This window comes from Dysidea avara, chromosome 14 (genome assembly GCF_963678975.1).
Source record: "Dysidea avara chromosome 14, odDysAvar1.4, whole genome shotgun sequence".
NCBI lineage: Eukaryota > Metazoa > Porifera > Demospongiae > Dictyoceratida > Dysideidae > Dysidea > Dysidea avara.
The window spans coordinates 13,689,066-13,710,775 of NC_089285.1; the positions used below are offsets into that span (position 1 = coordinate 13,689,066).

General features: G+C 36.9%; 3 protein-coding genes across 3 annotated transcripts; 1 reads left to right on the forward strand and 2 right to left on the reverse strand.

Moving 5' to 3' along the window:
- Positions 1-787: 787 nt before the first annotated feature.
- LOC136244653 (uncharacterized) lies at positions 788-6,592 on the forward strand. Its single transcript, XM_066036205.1, has 6 exons — positions 788-3,687; positions 3,766-3,918; positions 4,005-4,130; positions 4,221-4,392; positions 4,492-4,894; positions 4,979-6,592. The coding sequence occupies exons 1-6, from the start codon at positions 3,403-3,405 to the stop codon at positions 6,120-6,122; spliced, it is 2,283 nt and encodes a 760-aa protein (XP_065892277.1). The 5' UTR covers positions 788-3,402; the 3' UTR covers positions 6,123-6,592.
- Positions 6,593-7,362: 770 nt separating this feature from the next.
- Positions 7,363-12,492, reverse strand: LOC136244269 (dehydrogenase/reductase SDR family member 11-like). Its single transcript, XM_066035817.1, has 7 exons — positions 12,246-12,492; positions 11,993-12,196; positions 11,206-11,300; positions 10,084-10,213; positions 9,930-10,034; positions 8,475-8,540; positions 7,363-7,569 (listed from the first exon to the last, which is right to left on the reverse strand). The coding sequence occupies exons 1-7, from the start codon at positions 12,420-12,422 to the stop codon at positions 7,522-7,524; spliced, it is 825 nt and encodes a 274-aa protein (XP_065891889.1). The 5' UTR covers positions 12,423-12,492; the 3' UTR covers positions 7,363-7,521.
- A 2,112-nt stretch (positions 12,493-14,604) lies between these two features.
- On the reverse strand, positions 14,605-20,163 carry LOC136244993 (dehydrogenase/reductase SDR family member 11-like). Its single transcript, XM_066036520.1, has 5 exons — positions 20,090-20,163; positions 19,444-19,611; positions 19,197-19,394; positions 18,136-18,222; positions 14,605-14,723 (listed from the first exon to the last, which is right to left on the reverse strand). The coding sequence occupies exons 2-5, from the start codon at positions 19,606-19,608 to the stop codon at positions 14,697-14,699; spliced, it is 477 nt and encodes a 158-aa protein (XP_065892592.1). The 5' UTR covers positions 19,609-19,611; positions 20,090-20,163; the 3' UTR covers positions 14,605-14,696.
- Between the last annotated feature and the right edge of the window lie 1,547 nt (positions 20,164-21,710).

The window sequence follows — 21,710 nt, forward strand, 5'->3', positions numbered from 1 at the left end:
TGGTAACACGCATGCATAGCCATGTCAGTAAGCATATACTGCATTTAATTGGTAGGACTAGTATATTTAGTTAATAAGGAAACATTTCCTTTAGTACCGTGAACCAGCCATAATATTATACATATAGCTCAATCTATAATTAGTACATTGATCAGGATGGATTATTTCATACTAATGTAACTACATCCATATATAGGTAACACACTAACTGCAGCCTGCAGATGTCATGTTACCTCACACTATTAGTGATGTAAATATTCATCATAACTACATTGGCTGGACACATTATGTATTACACTATTTTAATTGCATGGAAATTATTACAATTAGCATTACATAATACACAGAGAATAAATTAACTTGGGTAGTTTTGTAGTAATTTTTTTTTGTAATATATGCTGTACTTCATAGAATTATACAGTTGCTAGCTATATGTAATCCCCATTTACACCACCAAAAGTCCACTTTATAAAGGTTGTTTCAACAGCAGCTATATAGCTTGCATGTCAGACTACTCTGAATCTCCACACATTAGTGATTTTTTTATTATACTAGTGGCATAGTGTCACACTATGTGAACCAGCTCTATGACCAAACCAAGTAACAAAATAATCATTAGACAACAAATACTGATTATAGTACCACCAGTACATTATTATTACAGCTTTACAGTGAGGTCTACAGCAACTTCTGCTGTAGCTTTTGAATATCATATTACTATAATATTAATATTATGTGACAAAACCAGGCTTCCACACACACACCCACTTTTATGACTTTGAAGCGCCATAACTCAATGTAGGAGTGTGCCATTAGTTTCAAAGTATCATCAATGCCATGGAAGAATTGTGTGATCAATAGCTTACTGAGTAGTCAAGTTGCAGTTAGTTAAAGTCAGAAAATTAGATGCCAGTGTAAGCCTTGTTTTTTTTGTCAAATTTGGTCACATATAGTGGCCAGCTAATACAGTACTGACACCACTATTATAGCAATGCAATTGTGTAGGCATGAATGTGATCAACAACATAACTAGTAACTCACAGGGAACTGTATACCATGTATAGGTGAAGGTGTGGGCACCCAAAATCCCAGTTCACCAGTTGAACTCTAGCTCACAGTTGCAGAAGGATCTTTGGTCTCTACAGGATTATTATTCTCAGCAGTAAACCAGTACATGGTTAAACATCCAGCAAGTCCTAAATGTCAACGTGTTATGATTCCACAAAACCCTTGTACAAAATAAACACACTAAGGTCTTGCAAAACCATCCATGATTCAGTGCAAAAACACTACTTCTATCTTGTGTGGACATTGCATGTGTACCAGTTGTGAGGCATGTTATGTTAGTGGCCAAGTTGATACACACAAGTAGCTACATAGCTATATCAAATGCAATTGGCTATGAAGTTTATCACATAATGAAACAAATAATACAAGCAGATTATGTCCTCTGTATAGTTCTAAAACCATATAATATTGTCAAACTGATGCTTGACTTTGAGGATGTTTTCGAAATTAATTAATGTAACTCTACACACGTAGCTTCAATGGTGTGAAAACCTTATTTAGAAGTCTTCTTGTGCCAGAAATTCCTACAATTTTATTGTGAAGACATAATAAAAGATAATGAAGACTATTCAAAGTTACAGTAATCTATAGCTATAGCTATACTCATAATTATACATAGCTTGATAATATTTCAAATAATGTCACATGAGAGTAATTACCTATATAGTGCAACAGTAACCACAGCTTGTTATTTAAAAGAGTGCAGTAGTGCAGATGTAATTGCAAATACTGAACTGTGTGATTGGTGTGAAAGTGTAAGCTATAATGTTTCAGAGCAGAGTATACAGTGCACACAGATACACAGATTCCAGGTGCTGCATAACTTCACTGATTTTATACATTTGTACATTCCCCCTCCTCCAATATCTGCCTTTCTCCTTAAACTCCTCCCTCCCAAATTATGGCTCCAATAATGTTTTAAATATACAGTAGAACTGTATTATAGACCTGGTCATGTGTGATGCCATATGTAACATAGGACATGCTTACTTGTTATGTTATTAAAGAGCAGCATTTTAATAATAATTGACCATTGTGGACCTGTTATGGTATTGCAGGGTGATTCACTAGTGGTACCAAGTGAGAGCTATGAGAAGGTATATATTAAATATAGTAAGGCAACGCTGTGTGTAATATAGTAAGGCAACACTGTGTATAGTAGCAAATATACACACACACATAGTACACACTGTAGTGTTTAGATCTCTCTGCATGCCATTGTATAACTGTATAGCCATGGGTTTATAATATTATGTGTTCTTGCTACTCTGCTATTCACAGAAAACAGAGTGTGTTTACAATGACATTGAACTTACATATAAATCGTGCCCTTAAACAATAACTGGTGTACGTGTGTGTGTGTGTGTGCGTGTGTGCGTGTGCGTGCGTGTGTGTGTGTGTGTGTGTGTGTGTGTGTGTGTGTGTGTGTGTGTGTGTGTGTGTGTGTGTGTGTGTGTGTGTGTGTGTGAGCATGTACAATCTAATGCTATGGTGTTTAGAAAATTGTTCTTGCATATTGGTTTGATGAAAACATATGAATGACCATCAGTTTGTGCTACAATATTATTCATTGATGGCTTCTTCCTGTCTGCATAAGCTGATTGGTGGGCTCCACTTCCTCTTTGTCTAAAAATAAATAAAATTTATATGCTTAACAGGAGGTGAATAAGCCATACAAGGAGAGGGACATCTTTGCCAAATTTAGTAAAGTGGGACAAAACTACATAGGTCATTATTAATTTGATGTAACTATATAAACTAACTGCTAATATCATTAAGATGTTACTGTGTATGCATATAGAAAGTTACACAATGAAATATTTCCCATGGTTTACTATTTTACAGAGTATTTTTACAAAAATTGTATAAAACTTCTTAGAAAAGAATATTATTCTAGTAAAGTTATGTGGTTAATATGTTTTCCCTTGATCTACTGCTATACCGATTAATTGTTAGAAGGTTATGTAATGAATGTAGTGCATCCATCGCATCATGTGTATAATGTTGTACCTATACAATTGTCATTTGTGACTTCATGTGTTTGTTAAGTTACAGACTTTATATTGCTGTTATTTCACAACACCAGTAGAGCTAGAGCTAAAGATAATAATTACAGTAACCAGCTTCACCTGACTGTGCAATATAACAGGTAGCTAAGAATTTGGTTGTGCATTTACACTGGCCAACTAAACAATTGCTATAAATAAATTGCAATGTGGAAGTGAGTTTGAATGGCTGTACCGTAAAGCACCTATAGGTGTGCTATAAAAGCAGACACTGAGTCTAGCTAAATCACAGTTAAACAGCTGAAATTTCTACAGCTCAAGAAGAAAGATGACAAATTTTCTTCGAATACTACAAATCTTACTACTAGCAGTGAGTTCAACAGTTCTCACTACAGCACTGACTTGTGATAAGCTTATCATGGATACCACCACTATTGGAGAGACTGGAGTATCAAATGACATTATGGAGATGGGCCGGTATATGGTTAGAACAACTCAAAGAATAAAGTCAGATGAAGTGCAAAGTTTGATAGCAACATTGAATGGAGCAAGTGATATTGAAACCAGGAGCAAGTCATTTACTGCTATCCTACAACCTAAGGACCTGAAAAAGGTATGTATCACAACATAATATCATGTGTGTGTACTGTATATATTAATGGATCAAAGTTATCAGATACTCTCTTTACAGCTGTGTAGCAGTCCATTTGTGAGATCAATCAAAGAAGTAGAGGATATGGATAACACACCAAAGTGTGATAAGCTTATTAAAGGAAGTGATGGATTTGTGGCTCATACCAGTTACATTGTCATGATTAAACAGAATGAATACATGTCAGAAATTGTAAGTATAAACAACACATCTATATAATACACATTGATACGATACTATGTGTACACAATATTGACATTAGTTGCCTTATTCTGCAGATGCCAATCATCGTATCAGCATCAAGTGACTTGGACAACTCAGTAATGATTACTGGTGTGAATGAGTTTAATAGTCGTAGACGTCGTGGAGCAACAATGAGAATGAACATGGAGGGAGTTGAACTGGTAAGTGATATGATATGTCACATATAGTAATGTGTTGTTACTAGTGTTGTTAAAGAATTTTCATAACCAATATTATATTATCTAATTCAGATGTGTAACCAGTCAGTTGTGGAGTATATCGAAGAAGATCAAATGATCAACATGACCTCACCAACATCATTGTGGCATTTGGACAGAATTGATCAATCGGATCTTCCTCTCAATGGACAGTATGATAGTCCTGGTAATGGCACAGGAGTGGATATATACATATTTGATACAGGTCAGTGGATACCTGTATATAGTCTGTATAGTTTGTGTAAATTATGGACCAATAAAAATAATAAGGATGATAGCTAACAAAGTTATGTTGCACTTACAGGAATCAGATTTGATCACAATGAATTTGAGGACAGAGTACTGCCAACCTTTTATGATCCGGTTGATTTGATCACTGGTAGTAGTCAACAAGGACGTGACTGTCAAGGACATGGAACTCATGTTGCTGCGTTGGCTGCTGGAAAGACTTTTGGTGTTGCCAAAGATGCTACTCTATACAGTATTCGTGTCCTCAGTTGTAGTGGATCAGGATCTTTTGCTAATGTCATTCTTGGACTAAATCATGTGATTGGAGAGAAGATAGCTCAAGGGGATAGGAAGATTATAGTGAGTATGTCACTACGTGGACCAATAAGTCAATCTGTGGGTGAAACAATCAAAGATGCTACTGATGAAGGAATCCTAGTTGTAGTTGCTGCTGGAAATGACTTTAGTGATGCATGCAGGTATGCAATGTGCTCTCATGTGCTGTCAAGTGTTCATATAATATATAAAGATGTACAAGATACTTACTACTTTGTGTGATACAGGTTTTCACCTGGTGCATCTCCTGATGCTCTCACAGTTGGAGGATCACAACAACACGATGAGTTGTATCTTAGACTATTTGATGGTACTAACTATGGAAGTTGTGTTGACATCTTTGCTCCTGGTGAAGACATAACTAGTGCTGGATTGAGCAGACCAGATGCTGTGGCTACTTTTAGTGGAACCTCACAAGCTACACCACTTGTTAGTGGAGCAGCAGCCATTTATTGGAGTATTAACAGTAATGCTACAGCACAAGACATCAGAGATGATCTCATTTCAACTTGTACCAGAGACAAACTTAGAATCAATCAGGTGGTACCATTAAGCTTCCAAGATACATCACCTAATTGTCTCCTACATATCAACCCTGACTATTTACAACCTCAAGAACCTCAACCATATCAAGTGTTCTACTCTGTATCACCAACACAACTTCAGAGCCTCATTGAAGAGATGGAGAAGATTTCATATGCTTTAACTTATATTGATGGATATCAATACAACTCCTCACTCCATTACAGCTTGATATTCAAGTATATGGCTGAGGTAGAATTCCAAACACTGATGTTTACAAAGCTGGGTCAGCTAAAGGATACATCTTTAAATCTCCTTCAATCTCAACATCAACTCACTCTACTATATGATATGGATTCCACTGAATACATAGCTGTATTTCAAAAGACAGATCTTCTTTATTCTCAAATTTACAGTGCTACCAATAAGAGGCACAATGAGACATACCATTACCAGTCTGAAAATAACACACTGACCAGTACAACTGTTGCACTAAACCAAAATAACAGAACAAGATACAGCTCAGTATATGTTGAAGGAAAATTGGTTACTGAACATTTCCCCAGTGTTAGCATGTCTGATCTACAGGAAACAATTACCACACAATACAACAACAAATTTTACTTGTCTCACTTCACTACAATCTCAACTAACCCACCCACTTATTCTCTTGTATTTCAGCAGATGACAAGGAAGAAAAGGAAGTATAAGATGTCTATGGATATTGGTATGGACCAAATTGAGGGAACTGTAAAAGAAGAACTTGAGAATGGATCAGTTCCATCAGTGATCACTGGAGTACCTACTCCTGATGGTGACCTCAAATATTTGATCTCTTTTGAACGTTAATCATTGCAATTAACTGAATAGTCGTATAACATAATGTGAATTTTAATATAAACTTTGCTTTTTATTATGATTAATTCTCCATTCTGAATACACCCACCAAATTCTATATTGCAGTACTAACAAGCTAACCTGATGAAATTTAGAATTACTGAAAGTGGTCAAGGAGGTGATATTAAAACCAGGCTAACAAAATGACAATATGAAAAGCTTTATTTACTACAAGAAACAATTTAGCATGTCTATACAAGATTTGACATGGTATGTGGTGCTATTACACTGTATACCAAACTAGTGGCAGTTTTTAACTAAGATAGCCAAACAATTCTGCAATTACATTCTAATAGGAAACTCACAGATGAAATGAAGGGCAAGATACTGCTATTATCTTTAATAGTTCTCTTTCATTGACAGTTGAACTGCTAAGAATATAACAATGTTAGTGTAATCTTTGATGTCATATATTGTTGAAAGTGTGCTACACATATATAAATTACTGCTATACAGTTTAATTGCTAGTATACAAGGCTGTTATTCTTAAGCCTAAGATCCCATTCAACAATAACTTGACTATATGAGCTAAGTATTGGTACAAATGTACAAATGTCTTTACCGGTTGTGGCTCAAAATGTATATCATAATTTTAAATTGTTCAAGAAAAGTTGTCTTGCTGCATTTTAGACAGCTATCACAAGAATAACAAAGTACGTTATGTAGTTATACACTCCCTTTAATTTAATTTTTCCTATGGTTACACTGAGTTATTGTTATTATTCTTATGTCTCATGACTGTCACAACTATTTCCTGTTTGTGGTGAATTTCAGCCACATCAGATATTTCACATAGCTATGCATCCCCATGGCTTACTCAATTTGAAGCACACCACTTGATGAAACTAGACTATATGCCAAACTAATATTATACTGTACAGTAAAAAAAATTAATAAAAGGACATACATTGTAAGATATTCGAAACTGAAGTGAACATTTAGCACAAATATTATGAAAGAATATCATCATGAAGAATTCAGTAACTAGCTACATAAGGAATAGAAGCCTGTTATTGTGTGCGGATCAGCACAGTCATGACAAACACCACAGAACTAATGCAAGATTATAATAGTTATATTTTTTTCAATGAATTAGCTGTTTTCATGCCAGATAAATATTATTCATTTATCATTTACTTACAACAAAGGCAAAGATAAGAAAATCTGAGCTCATTATACTGTACAGCAGAAACAATAAAATAGATAACTTTATTAAGTTTTTAAAAAAAATCACTAATATACCAGTTTTTACTACATAGTTCAAAACACTAGAACCTAACAATGTTGAATGATTCATAGCAATAAAAATAAAACACACAATAGCACACAAGATCCTATATCTATATCGACTTTACAGTGACGCTGGCTGCTGTGTCGGTCGTACCAAAATGTCATGAATCTGTAAAACATAAAATCAAGAGTAAACTGCAAGAAGTTGACTTGTTCATGCACAGAAGATTGTCTACTTAATTATTCAAGCAATCATCAGTGGATAAGTGACATATTGCAAGACCCACAAGGCAAAAAAACAGCCTCAGTGGAACCGCTGATGGTTGAAAATATTACACACAGAGTGCAGCAGTTACCCAGCACCACAGACCCTCAGCCTGCTCAGGACCAAGAGCCATGGAAATACCTCAGACTGCCATTCACATGTTTTACAACCAGCAGCCCTGGTAGAAGAAGCAAGGAACCTGTCAGTGTATGAATGTAGCCGTCAATTTGTGGTGTAATCTCAGTACACTACTGGTGTTAACAAGTCAGGTTTGGCAGGCCCAGCAACATATGTAGAGGCTGGAATATAAGTAATACATGAATGACTCCGGGAAGCTGTATAGTGCACAGTGTAGGAATGTTGACAAGTAAACATCATGACAGTTGGTATACTCCAATATAGCTCTTGTTGAAACGCGATACATACTAATGGCTCGGTTCTTGTGGGAAAATCATAGTTATCTAAATATGAACTTCCAATTGTAATGAGCGCCAAAATGGTTGCTACAAAGTGGTAGTCATGTAGTTGACTGTTCTGTTGGAGAACCTTAAGGAAGGCCTATACTTTGCTGATGTACCCAACACCTAACATTTCACTACTCTGTCAGCTAACAACACTATGAAATGCTGCGTACTCAGAAACTCTTTAGGAAGTGAAAGTGTTGTTCCTTTAGTTACATCTCTTTGAGAAACACACAGGATAGCAGAGTATTTTGACTACATACACAAAGTCAAAATAATAACAGATTTTATAGTGTACCCCGTGACCCCATGAGCACACACAATACCAACAATGACTGATGTTTATACCTGCATCCTGGGAGGAGTTGATAGAGCATACAAAACACAGTTGGCAATATCTTCTGGCTGAAGCACCTACACAAATTAAACACTGTACTTAAACTGATACTATCATTTCCTTGTACTTGTTTTGTCATACAGTATGGTAGTGCTATATAATAGGGACTTGTTTCATATCTCTTGTTTCATTAATTTTTATAGCTGGAACCCCACTTCACTTTCTTTTTAGTATCGTGATTTCATTGCTTATCTTGAGTGAGCTACGCAATAGATTAAAGGGTGTGGTCTTGCTAAATTATTAAGGGACATGATTGCTGTGCACTGATTGTTCTGATCATTTAAAGTCGTGGCCACCAACTGATCATTTTATAAGTGCAGCTACAAGTATCTACTCACTTTTTACAATAGCATAAGCACTTCACATAGTAAATAGGAGAACCAAAACATGCACGATTACCATGTTTTACAAGATTACATTGTTTCTGTAACCTTTTTCATAGAATTAAAACCAGGACTAGAGGTCATCAAATGAGATTCCTGTATCAACAAGCCTTCTACCACTCATTTTTACCTACAGCCATTCAGCTATGGAACTCGCTGCCAGAGAATGTTGTTAGATAACCTGACTTAAGTACTTTTATTACACTTACAGGTAAATCCCTTGTTCATGTCTCAATAGATCCCTGTCTCTGGGGTGATGCAAACACGGAAAGTACGAGCCTGTAACATTGGCAATGCATTGGTGTTTTAACTGGATAGTAAGTAGTGTTACAAGCTTGTATTACTCACAAATGCTACATTTCTGATGTTATACAAGCAGCTGGGAAGGTACAACAAGCATCAGTGAAGGTACATGAATGAGCTGTGGTCTAAATTATTTAGACATCGAAACACAGGGTTCTACGGAATTTAGAAACTCTCAGGCCCTGTAGTAGTGCCCTTGCTTTGCTTGTGTGCCACAACACAGGGCCTTTCGGGTTTCTAAATTCCGTAGAATCCTGTGTTTCAATGTCTAACTGTTCTATATTTGCCTTCTGTAAGCACTTTCTTGTTTTGTTTTTATCGCTGGATTTGATGTCAAGACTATTCTGTAAAGGTGATTTTGTCACATGATATTTCTATGATGGTTTTTAATGGCAGAAGAAAATTATGAACAAATTAACTTGTATGGTAGTACAGTTTTGTAGGATATCCCCCGAAATGAATGGTGTCTGCCATAATGCTGCCATACCTCCCACATGGATTGATACTACAGGTTGCTTTGAAGACACTAGTTATACCTAACAAGTTGTCGTGAAGAACAGCAAGGGTTGATATGTGGGAAAACACAAACCTAAATCATGATACAGTACTACCATACTGTATGATACAAGTTTGTATAAAACAAAATTTTAGCTAATGATCATGAATTATCCAGGTATTAAATTGTATTTATACAACACCGAATGTTACACTAGTGCTCACCGGAAAACCAAACTGATCATATGCTGTTTTAACAGCCTCCTTTGGATTGGCCATGCCCATTAGACGTGGACCAAACTCAGTGGCAACAATTCCAGGGGAAACAGCCTATGGTAGCAGTTGTAATACACATAAATACAAGTTGATTATGTCTTACAGTGATTTTGATGTTAGATTTTATGTCCCGCAATTCCTTCCTTAGTCCTTCAGTCAATGCAGTTACAGCAAATTTTGTTCCTGAATAGAATGAGGAACCGAAGGCAGCTACTGCATGATGTCCAGCCAAACTGTAAGAAAAATCATCATACCTTACACAATACTGAGATGCTCTATAAAGTATTACAATTAGTCCAAGTAGTTATGTAATAATTATGTACATGCAATTATGAAATATCTTTGCAACAGGTGGCTACACACATCGGTATTCTTTAAATGACAATAACTAGTGAAATACTTAATACCTTCTTATAATATACAAGTATAAGGAAAATTATGAATTTTAAGCTTGATTGGGGTAACCTATGCACCTGCAGATATACTAGTGGACATTTAATCCCTGATTCTGTCTATACCCATAACTCCCTCCTTTGTTTCCCTCCTTATCCCTACTCAAATCTTAAACTTGTTTGCTTACTTTTATTGTAACATCGGTGGACCCATGCATACATACCACATCAAAAGAAAGGATGGCACCAGAAGTAATGTTTTTGACTGAACGCTCACCCCAGCTATCAATAAAGTGAATTGGCCATTATGCTCCACTATGTTCAGCCCATTTCACAGTGTTACAAATGAAAAACAGTTGGAGAAGTGCATCTGCAATCAATCAGTCACCAAAGAAAATACAGACGATTTTCATTTACAATATTAGGGAAACCATCGTGCTACCGTGAGTCGACACTTTGGGCTGTCAGCAAAAAGAAATGAGACACAAAGGAGGACAAAGATAAGTCCATGATGCATGCATTATGTGTATTGCGGTATGCCAAAAGGCACTGAAGCAATGTTGAACAGTGAAAAAGTCAAGCCCATAGCCTTAGCCATTATTGAGTTACACTTGTCTGAAGGCATTAGGCAGGCAGTTAAGTTCATTAAATAAATTTAAAAAAAAATTTTTGTAGCAATTTGTTGGAAGCATTTAGGGTCATACCTAACCAATACTGCCAAGACACCAGGATAGTATTGTGAAGCTGCATGGTTTTTGGGTGATATTTAAACTCAAACCTCCATGATCCCTGATATAAAGTCCTACCATACGGTATGATACACCAACACAAACCTGTTTATAAAGAACACGTGTCCATCATCCACATTTCTCTCCCTGAGTTGTTTGATAAATTCTCTAGTCATAATACATAGACCAAGGACATTCACCTGAAAAAGCAAATAGTATTTTATCCATACTCAAAATACTATATCGTATTTCTCATATAAACTCCCGGCTATGGGCTTTTATTTTTCCCACCAAATTGACCTTTAAATTTATAGGGCCTATATTTGAGACTAGGCATTTACTAATAATAATGGGGTCAACTTTTGTTGGGTAATCTGCCACTTTATAGAATATTCAGATTGGATCACATGTGAAATGAATTAATTAGTTTGGCAGTGTGGAAGTCTATTAGTCTTAGGCAAACGTGGAGCCACACCCATTTTAGGTGGATTGCAGTCTGTAGGTATGCCCAAATCCATGTATATTGCCATCTTTGGAGCATGCCCACTAATCAATTATTATTGTTTGGCGCACAAACCGAAGCGAGCAGCAAGACATTCCTTATAAGTCTATATTCCTTTCACCTGTGATCCAATCTGGGTCAGACCCATAGTAGACTGTTATTCAAACAATAACTGTGTTTGAATATATACTGTATGAAACATAGCCTGGCTGGCAGCAAGCCAGCTTCTTTGTGAGCCATGCCCACTTATTGGGAATGTATGATTTTGTCTGTAGGCATGGAGCTACACTAATTTATCAGTAAGATATGTAGACGTTTGTAGGCTGCGTATAGGGATTCAAATTACGTATGGCTTATAACTATATACTTTGCACAAAGCCCAACTCTCACCTCCATCATTTCTCTCCACTTTTCAGTAGTGCCAGACAACAGTGTAGCACTGTTATTTAGTCCAGCATTGTTGACACAAATGTCTGCTCCTCCAAATTGTGACTTTATTGCACTCATCATTGACAAGATGTCTTCCTCCTTTCTAACATCACACTTCATGGCTACCAGTTTGCCTCCTGATCTACTTAGCTCCTGAGATAAGCTCTGTGTGGGCTTCATAATAGTACACCTGATCTATTAGCCCTTTTCTCACCTCAATGGCTGCGATGTTTCTAGCACACCCAACTACCACTACTCCGAGTTGTACTAGTCTCTTCGATAGTTCGTATCCTATTCCAGCAGATGCTCCAGTGACAATAGCAACTCTTCCCTTCCATCTCTCCATTCCAGGGTAATTGAAAGTGTCAGTATTCTCAGAGGTAGTTGCCATTTTTGATGCTGCGCTGGACAATAATTGTTAACAGGTCAAAAGGTGAAGAATTGGCCGGCTCGCCGAGCGCGCAACGCCTGTCAATTTAATAAAAACTTGCTGATTAACTTAGCTACCACCATGATGGGGAGACTGTGATATATTGTATAGACTGAACAAGGGAGACAGACACATCTTGCATGCAGCTTTGTTCGCAGTTCTGAGTGTGATTGTGGCTCACAAATTCCAGCAGTTATGAAACATACCATTGGGACACGAGACAGCAGTCACTACTGTATAGCTCAGTACAGATAACAACACTTATAGCAAAGTGCACTCTATAAGTACTAACAATGCCTAATTACACCACCATCTGCAGCTGATCTTTGGCTGGTATAGATAGCAGTATCGCAATACCCACAATAACTGCCACCACATTGTGCATGGTGCATTGATACATTCTGTACTGTGTAGAATCTTGTGTATGGCTGTACATGTGTAACTATATGACTGCTGGTTCAGTTTTTAAGCAGTTATAGTTCTATAAACAAAAGGATGCAGCAGATCATAAAATAATTATAATTTAATGGTACTGACTTTTATTTTGCAAATCATCTTTTGCTGCTGCTGTCATAAACCATGCATGCACTAATTATAAGGCAATTAACTACCAGTTTCTTTCTATTTGAACTAAGTATAGCTAGCTGTATAGGCATTCCAAGATCTTTTAATTAACACTCCGTAAATTTCCCAATAGAACTGTTGTATTATGACACCTGCACTTCAGTTGTTTACCATTACCGGCAAGTTCTAGGTTCTTTCCAAAGTTAGCAACAACAAAAATCTACCAATGCAAACTGCCAAAATTGGCAATCCAAGGATATACATTGAGGGTACCGTCATAAGGTGTGTTAGCATCCAATATTTTTATTTACTTGAGATAGCCACTTTTATTCTATCTGTGCGAAAGTTATTTCACAGAATTCTCTACCTGCATATTAGTACAGCAAGGTTTTTGATAAGCATTACAATTCTGAGCCAAACTGGCCCAACCCAGACATCTACTGCTACACCACTGGGCCAATCAGCTTATGTTTGATGTGTATTAGTCACAAAGATGAAATGGTGCAGAGAAAATTGGAGCAGAAGCCATGAGTTGTGTGTGTTCACACTGAGCCAATGGAGTGCCATATTGCCTTATCAAATACCCTGCAGTACAGCTCTGATGCTTTAAAGTTGGGTCTCCTGAACTTGCTCATCCATTTTGTAATGATTCAAGAAGTTCACTTTCCACTGCTTAAACTGCACTATCAATGTGTTATGTGCAGTGGTTGGGTGTGGCTTTGCTGTTTAGCAGGTATCTTTATATGTATACAAACAATTTAAACATTCATTGTTTGTCTGTCTCTATGCAGAGGCTGAGACCTATAGTAAACAAAGTAGCTACACTGCAAACATAGCTAGTTGGTGTTTATTCAGAATGGTTGTTGTATCAGCCGCATCAAGATGTCATGGATCTGCAATAAAGGAAACAAAATATACATAATATTATGATGCATTCAGAATTTCGGGCTTTTGTTCATGTAACAGGGTTTTCTCTATATAACCAGACTAAGGATTAGAACTTTGTCATGGCAACACTGAATGGGTTATAATCGGGGTTAGCCATACTCATGCATGTCATACCTCCATCCTGGGAGGAGTTGATAAGGCATAAACTATGGAGTAAACAACATCCTCTGATTGAAGAACCTATATATGGAAGACAAACACACTATTAATAAATCACACATTGGTATACAATACACTAGCTTTTACGCTAAACAAATTTCTTACCCAGCAATTAATAAATCCACTACATGCAAATAAACAGTACAATTCTGATAGTTATAGCTGGCATAAACCTTTTCAATAGCTTCCTTCAGATTATCTATTCCTCGACAATGAGGACCAAATTCTGTAGCAACTGTTCCAGGAGATGTTGCCTATAGGAGTTAAGTTAGTATCACTACAGTAGTGCATATGTATGGATCTTACTGTATTCTTGATATAGTAGTACATATGTATTGATCTTACTGTATTCTTGATATAGTAGTACATATGTATTGATCTTACTGTATCTTGATATAGTAGTACATATGTATTGATCTTACTGTATTCTTGATATAGTAGTACATATGTATTGATCTTACTGTAATCTTGATACTAGATTTGATGTCTCGCAATTCTTTTCATAGTCCTTCAGTCAATGCAGTCACAGCAAATTTAGATACATTATAGAGAGCAGTGGCAGGGTCACCAATCACCACATGGCCTGCTGTGCTAATGATCAAAAGTCGCCATTTTAATAAACTACAACAAAAGCATATACTGAATAGCAAGGAGTTAGTATGCTGCGAGCATAATATCACTTGTACATACCCATTTAGCTCAAATAATCTTATTATTATTTATAAAAGCTTAGTATTTTAAAAAAAGATCCTAAATACACTTTTAGTCTGTTAACTAATTCTAGTTGCTGAGGGAAATGCTTCAAATGATTGCAACAGCAGGTGCTTTATTTTAATCATTCACCTTTGTTGAGCACACTTAATGTTTTTAAACAGGTAGTCACAAACAGCTGTAAGCATTGAAAATTGGAGACGTTAAGAAGAATGCAATAAGAAATCCTTTAAAGACTTAGCTAACATAATTAAATTTGCAATGTAATTGAATTCATTTGCAGGCTATTCCTGATGTACAGTGAATTTTAACCAAATCAAATTCCCCTACATTTCATCTGCCTGTCAGCTTGCCTGCCATAAGACCTGGTAGCGCAAGGTGTACGGCTTAAGAAATTTCAAACATCCAAGATAATGACAGCAGGTTCACAAATCTGTTGTTTCTATTACTTTTTGTCCCCTACACCATGCTGTTTGCGTTCATCATTCCTTCTATCCAAAAGAGAATTGATAGTTGTGGCACGCATTACTACCTTAACACATGATTTTTGCATGTGATTTTAATGAAGAGTCACATGTGTGTCCTCATAAGATGAGTATGAATGGGTGTAGTAGTCAAGGAGTCACTATCTCTAGTTGCTTTATGGTCTTACCAGTTTAGTTTTGGTGAGGTAATCATGTCTTTGAATGGTACGAAGGATAAAACTACAACCAAAAGCACTACGCAGAAAACAAAGAGAAGATAGCTGAGAAAAAAGAAGGAGAAACAAGGCTGGTGTAAGCACTATATGGCTTCTACAGCAGTGGCCATAGCAGAATTTGCTAATTGAAAAGGACAGATCGATATACTCTAGTAGAACAGACAGGCAATAAAATATTCTATTGGAACAGTCATCAAATAAACAGCTGATTTCTGTCTGAAAACACTCTCAGATGCTATCTCAGAGTGGCTATTTGAATTTTGCAGGTCACCACTAAAATGCATTACTTTGCCTGACCTACAAATTGCAGCTTCCACCAGCCCTGCAAAATACCAAGTAGGAGGCCATGAAAGCTAGCATTAAAATTCAGTAAAAAGATGTGATTGTATGCATTTACTATGTAACATAGCTAGCTAGCTAGCTAGACATAAAAATTTAACCAAATTTTTTGTGTACTTGTCTAAATGCAACAACCAGGTAATATTGTCATGGTACTCTAATAGAACAGTCACAATTTATGTAGCCGATTGGTATTATATGGAAAATACAGTACACAACGATTGTGGTATATTACAAGTAATCTTTGTGCCAATCTATGTGGTGAGTATATGAAATAGTGTGAAGCCAGAAAATGCACTATGGAAGGCAACTGAATCTATTTTTATTGGCCAACAAATGCTTTACTAGAGGTGTAGCATGTCAAAGTTAATTTAACTAAATTATAGTTATGCATGCGTGTACGGAAAATACAGTATGCATGAGGGAGAGTATGTCAAGAGGCTAATATAGCACAAGGGAAAGCCAAATTTTGAGTTTTTTTCGTACACACAAGTGTAGTCAGTGCTTTTTAGGCCATCTTGCTTAGAGTCATAGAGTGCTCATTTTGAGTGCTCGAACTGTTTCAATTTTACTATCAGTAAAGTGTCATATAATCTGTTGTAGAACAAACTGGTAGAATTAGCTTGGCTAGCTTTAGCAATTTATAATGTCACACATGTGATCATTCATGCTGTTTGAGTGTGGGGGTTGTTATAGTAACATTCCTTACATAACTGTACTGTATGACTCATACAGTACAGACATTATTGGCACTTTAATCCTCCCATGCAAAGTGCAATATGCTGTTATACGGAGATCAATAAGACAACTTAAACAAAAGCTGCATGTATGTAATATATACAGTATGGTAGTACCATTTAAGTAGGGATCACAGTGAAAATTTCACGCACCGCCCAAAATTCCACCTTTAAAAATCATCCTAGGGACATTTTATGCCATGAAAATCACCTTTATGGAATAGCACTAGTTCATATATTACATAAAACAGCATTAAATACAACAAAATACTTACAGGTGGCCGGATATAAAACTTTTTTTTTAAATTGCCAAAACTTGAATTTTAGTCTCACTGCCTCACTGACCATAGTCGCAAGGCTAGAGGCCAAATTAAGTATCGCATGGCTACCATTTTATGCCACAATATCAAACACACTAGTGGGATGTACCTTTTGAGATTCCGATGAGCATAGGCCCTCTGCACCTTGTCTTTTCTTTCATCTTCAATGAGGCTGCTCGTCTTCTTCTTCATCCAACGAAACCATATCAAGGCGTCAATTTTCCGTATCAACACTTTCTTTCAGCAACATAACATAGACACCATAGAATTATTTTAGAGCTGGATTTCAGAAGCGCTTCAGTCCAGGTGCTACTATAAGAGATATACTAGCTAGATATCTGCAAGTTCATGATTGGGATCATGTCCGCGATAGGTTTGCGACCACACCTATCAATTAAAGATCTAATAGTGATAGAGTATGGAGACCAAACCTCTTAACTGATCTAGCTGTTTACTTAACAGTAAATAAGATGACCTCACCCCTTATTGGTCTAGCTAGCTGCACACCTCTTGGCTGACTAGATATATACTCTTATACAGCAGTCACAAGTCACATTTTAGCTATATAGCTGTGCTACAAAAAACTAAACAAACCAATATTTAAAAAAAAATTGTTAATTAAAAAATGAAGTAGGGATCTATGCATCAAAAAGTAGTGGAACAAGAGATGAATGATGGTATTACAGCATAGCTCAGTGGGAAAGTCCTTACTTTGGCACATTAGCTATAACAATTATTTTGCTCAATGCCAAAGTAGGGACTTTCCCACTGAACTATGCTGTAATACCATCATTCATCTCTTGTTTTACTACTTTTGGTTGCATAGATCCCTACTTCATTTTTAAATTTAAAATACTAGTATATATATATCATATATAGCACTCTTGATCCTTCCCTAGCTATATTGATTGTCTGACTCAGTATAATTAATCTACAGCGCAGCCCAGATGCAACGTTGCTATGCATGACACTCAAAGTTTAAAATAAAACTAGCTAATTAAGTAGTGTGGTAGTCATTTTGCTTGCAAGGCTTCATCCCTCGAGTTGGAACATGAAGACTTGCAAGCAAAATGACTGCCAAACCCCTTAATTAGCAAGATTTTAATTGCAAGTGTTGGCACATTGCGACGTTGCATTTGAGCAGTGCCATAATTATATAGGAGTATATATGCCTATCTACAATAACATCAACATACCTGAATAACATGTCCATCATCCACATTCCTCTCCCTGAGTTGTTTGGTAAACTCTCTATTCATCACACAGAGGCCAAGAACATTCACCTACATGTACATTTGTTTTCAGTGATTTTCATTGTGTTAACATAACAGGTACTGTATGTAGGTCCAGAAATATACATGACAGGTCTGTTGTGCACAAAAGCAAACACACTGAAGTTATTGATGCAGCACACCACCAGTGAATTGACAGCTTTTCGTTGGAAGCAAAAGAAATGGAAAACCTATAGATATTGTATATAAATTTTTGAGGAACATTATTTTTGTGGATTAGCTTTCAGTCTTCACTCATTTTTCACTGAGGTTATCTATTACAAATCATAGAGCCAATCCTGATGACCATTAATTTTTTTTGAGGATAAAAACTTTGAGGACAGCTAAGCAACTGCAGAATAAATATTTGTATGCATATGGTAAATCCATGATGCATGCAGTATCCTCTTCAGTGTGCCAAAAAGACAGTGGTCTGATGTCTTAACTGAAAAAATGAAGTCCACATAGTGCTATTAACCATTTTGAACCGCAGTTGGGTAGTCAGTCAGTCAGTCAGTCAGTCAGTCAGTCAGTCAGTCAGTCAGTCAGTCAGTCAGTCAGTCAGTCAGTCAGTCAGTCAGTCAGTTAGTCAGTCAGTCAGTTTCAATAAATAGAAACTCACTTTGAAGCATTTGGGGCTTAATTGCACCCGACCAATACTCTTAAAGTACTGTGAAGTTAACATAATGTTGACTTCTGGTCAATACATATTTTGGACAAAAATGCAAACCTTTATGTCCCTACTAACTAATTCAAAAGTACTATGCTAAGCTCTTTAGATAAAGTAGGGATTAAATATGCACATCACGTAATCTCTGTTGTTCTTTTCAGCACTAATGATAGCTTGCAAAATATACACTTTATTCCTCCCTTACTTAAATAAAGAGCAATAATGAAACAAGTACTCGTATGTTGGGAGAGAATTCACACACGCAATGATTGTGATCAACACGGCCATATATACTGCCATGACAGTAATATATTACCTCCATTATATCTCTCCGCTTCTCTGTAGCTCCAGTTAACAATGGTGCAGGATGACTTAATCCAGCATTGTTTCTGCTAGCTCCTCCAAATTGTGACTTATTTGCACTCATCATTGACAAGATGTCTTCCTCCTTTCTAACATCACACTTCATGGCTACCAGTTTGCCTCCTGATCTACTTAGCTCCTGAGATAAGCTCTGTATGGGCTTCATAATAGTACACCTGATCTATTAGCCCTTTCCTCACCTCAATGGCTGCGATGTTTCTAGCACACCCAACTACCACTACTCCGAGTTGTACTACTCTCTTTGATAGTCCGTGTCCTATTCCAGCGGATGCTCCAGTGACAATAGCAACTCTTCCTTTCCATCTCTCCATCCCAGGGTAGTTGAAAGTGTAAGTACTCGCCATCTTCTACAGTCAATTTTAAAAGACATAGCTACATACACTTAATTGTATCCTTCTGTACTCAAAATAGCAGTGCGAGAGGGCGGATTTTTATTTTATTTTTACTAACTGGATAGCTAAATTAGCTAGCTAAACTGACTCAAAATGCAGTTCTCTAACAAAGTACTAACTATAAAAGGTGCTAATTGACCTCCCTTAGCCACCAGTGATGCAAAAAAGCCTTGATAAGGTAAGGAAAACGGTGATGTGGGCAGGGATGAGAAACTAATAACTAAATTTATGTGGCCTTATATTATCATACTGTAAGATGTGTTGCTAATTATGTTGATGAGAAGTCAAAGGTTTAACTTTATACTGAATGCAGGAACGTGCAATTATGTATGCATGTTGCCAGAAATTGAAGTCCCTAATATTATTAAAGATTTGACTCCTTGTTTTATTTAACTCTTACATATAAAAACTTGCAGCACTAAACTCTCAGTACCTAGCGATGTAGCGTAGTGGTAGCACTCTTGGCTGATACACAGGGGCTGGATTCGATCCTCCTTTCTTTTCGTTCAGTACCTTCAGTTTGTCTAAGTTCTATTTTGATCTCATGACTGCCATATGCAAATATAACAACAACCTAATTGTGACCGGGTCTGCGAAAATAGGGCATGTGGGCACATAAAATTTGTGTACTTAAACTTTGATGCGTCATAACTTTGTATTACATTATTGTTTGGCCACGAAACGTTTAGCACTTATTAAACATTTAGTTGGCTTTAAACTACAAGTTACAGAATGAAAATATTCTATCCCAATACTGAGATATGAGATGTTATGTGGTAGGGTGTAGTGTGTGCCCACATGCCCTATTTTTGGCAGGCCCGGTCACCGAATTATTAACTGCACGTTAGAGGGGAGTGTACATGTGGACTGTGAAAAGTCAGAACAGCTAAATTTTGTGGACTGTGAAAAGTCGGAACAGCTAAATTTTGGCGACTGGGGTCACGTGCAATATTCATTTATAACAATTGTTACGCATGCACTAACAAACACTGTAATACATGTGTAACACATACCGTATATAGGGTCCGCAACGTGAAATTTCGACCTCCGAGAATCAACTACCAAACCACCCACAAATGCTAGGTTAGGTACCACTTAGAAAATGCCAGATTGGTTGTATTTTTCATTAACGTCTTGTCGTGCAAATCGGCGAATATGCTTACAAATTACGAGATTTTTTGCTATATCTTCAAGGAAATATCTTTTAAAGCTACAATACGCACTCTCAACCTTTCTTACTAACTGTACTCTAAACTGAAACCATCAGTGGCTGCATTGTCTGGAGCAATTTCCAGCCGCAGCATCGCGAAAATGAAATTTCGGACTCGAAAAAAGTTTCGATGCCACTGAAGCACACAGTAGCGATGCCAAAGTAACCCTCCCAGGTCAAACTGGTCTGGCATGGGTCCAACTACTACCACACCAAATATCATCGAATTTCAAAATTGTTTGCCATCTGGCTGAGCTCGACGGCTGTCAAAAATTTGTCAAAAATGCCGATTTTATTCACTGACGGAAACCTTTGCTAGCCAGATGTGCTAGTTTACTTCTCAAAAGCTTGTTAGACCCATAGTCAGTAGCTTTCATTCATAGGGTTGGTCTGGCAGCTCTTCTATAGCGACCTCATAAACCGCCAAATGCCGATATTCACGAATTTTGCCGATATCGACCAATTTACAACCCGTTAAAGAAATCTTGCACATCAAACGTGATGCTTTGCCTCTCTAAAGTCATGCTGCATCTTTGTTTAGTTATATTCGTTCATAGGGTGGCACTGACGGCTCTCTTATCGAGGCCAAAATCGATCAAAATGCTCATCTCACCATTTGTCATCAGTTTTAGGAAGTTTTACAAGTCAAACATGCTGGTTTGCCTCTCTAAATCTTTACTGGACATTTCAATCATCTTCGTCTGTGTAGGCACCTTTCTTCAGTCTCTTGAAAATGTCAGAGCATGTCAGTTGGGCGCAACCATCAACGCCACTTACTGCTTATTTTGTTTCATTGATTCCACGAAAATCCAGCAGAAATATTACATAACCCAACTGGAGTTAG

Coding starts and splice junctions, on each gene's coding strand:
- LOC136244993 (XM_066036520.1), bottom strand. CDS start 19,608: ATGGCGAGTACTTACACTTTCAACTACCCTGGGATGGAGAGATGGAAA. Junction 19,395..19,443: donor GAAACATCGCAGCCATTGAG/GTGAGGAAAGGG, acceptor AAGCCCATACAG/AGCTTATCTCAGGAGCTAAG. Junction 14,724..18,135: donor ATGATGGACATGTTATTCAG/GTATGTTGATGT, acceptor TTTGATCATTAG/CACAGCAGGCCATGTGGTGA.
- LOC136244653 (XM_066036205.1), top strand. CDS start 3,403: ATGACAAATTTTCTTCGAATACTACAAATCTTACTACTAGCAGTGAGT. Junction 3,688..3,765: donor AACCTAAGGACCTGAAAAAG/GTATGTATCACA, acceptor CTCTCTTTACAG/CTGTGTAGCAGTCCATTTGT. Junction 4,393..4,491: donor TATATACATATTTGATACAG/GTCAGTGGATAC, acceptor TTGCACTTACAG/GAATCAGATTTGATCACAAT.
- LOC136244269 (XM_066035817.1), bottom strand. CDS start 12,422: ATGGCAACTACCTCTGAGAATACTGACACTTTCAATTACCCTGGAATG. Junction 10,214..11,205: donor CACGTGTTCTTTATAAACAG/GTTTGTGTTGGT, acceptor TTTTTCTTACAG/TTTGGCTGGACATCATGCAG. Junction 8,541..9,929: donor ATGATCAGTTTGGTTTTCCG/GTGAGCACTAGT, acceptor TAATTTGTGTAG/GTGCTTCAGCCAGAAGATAT.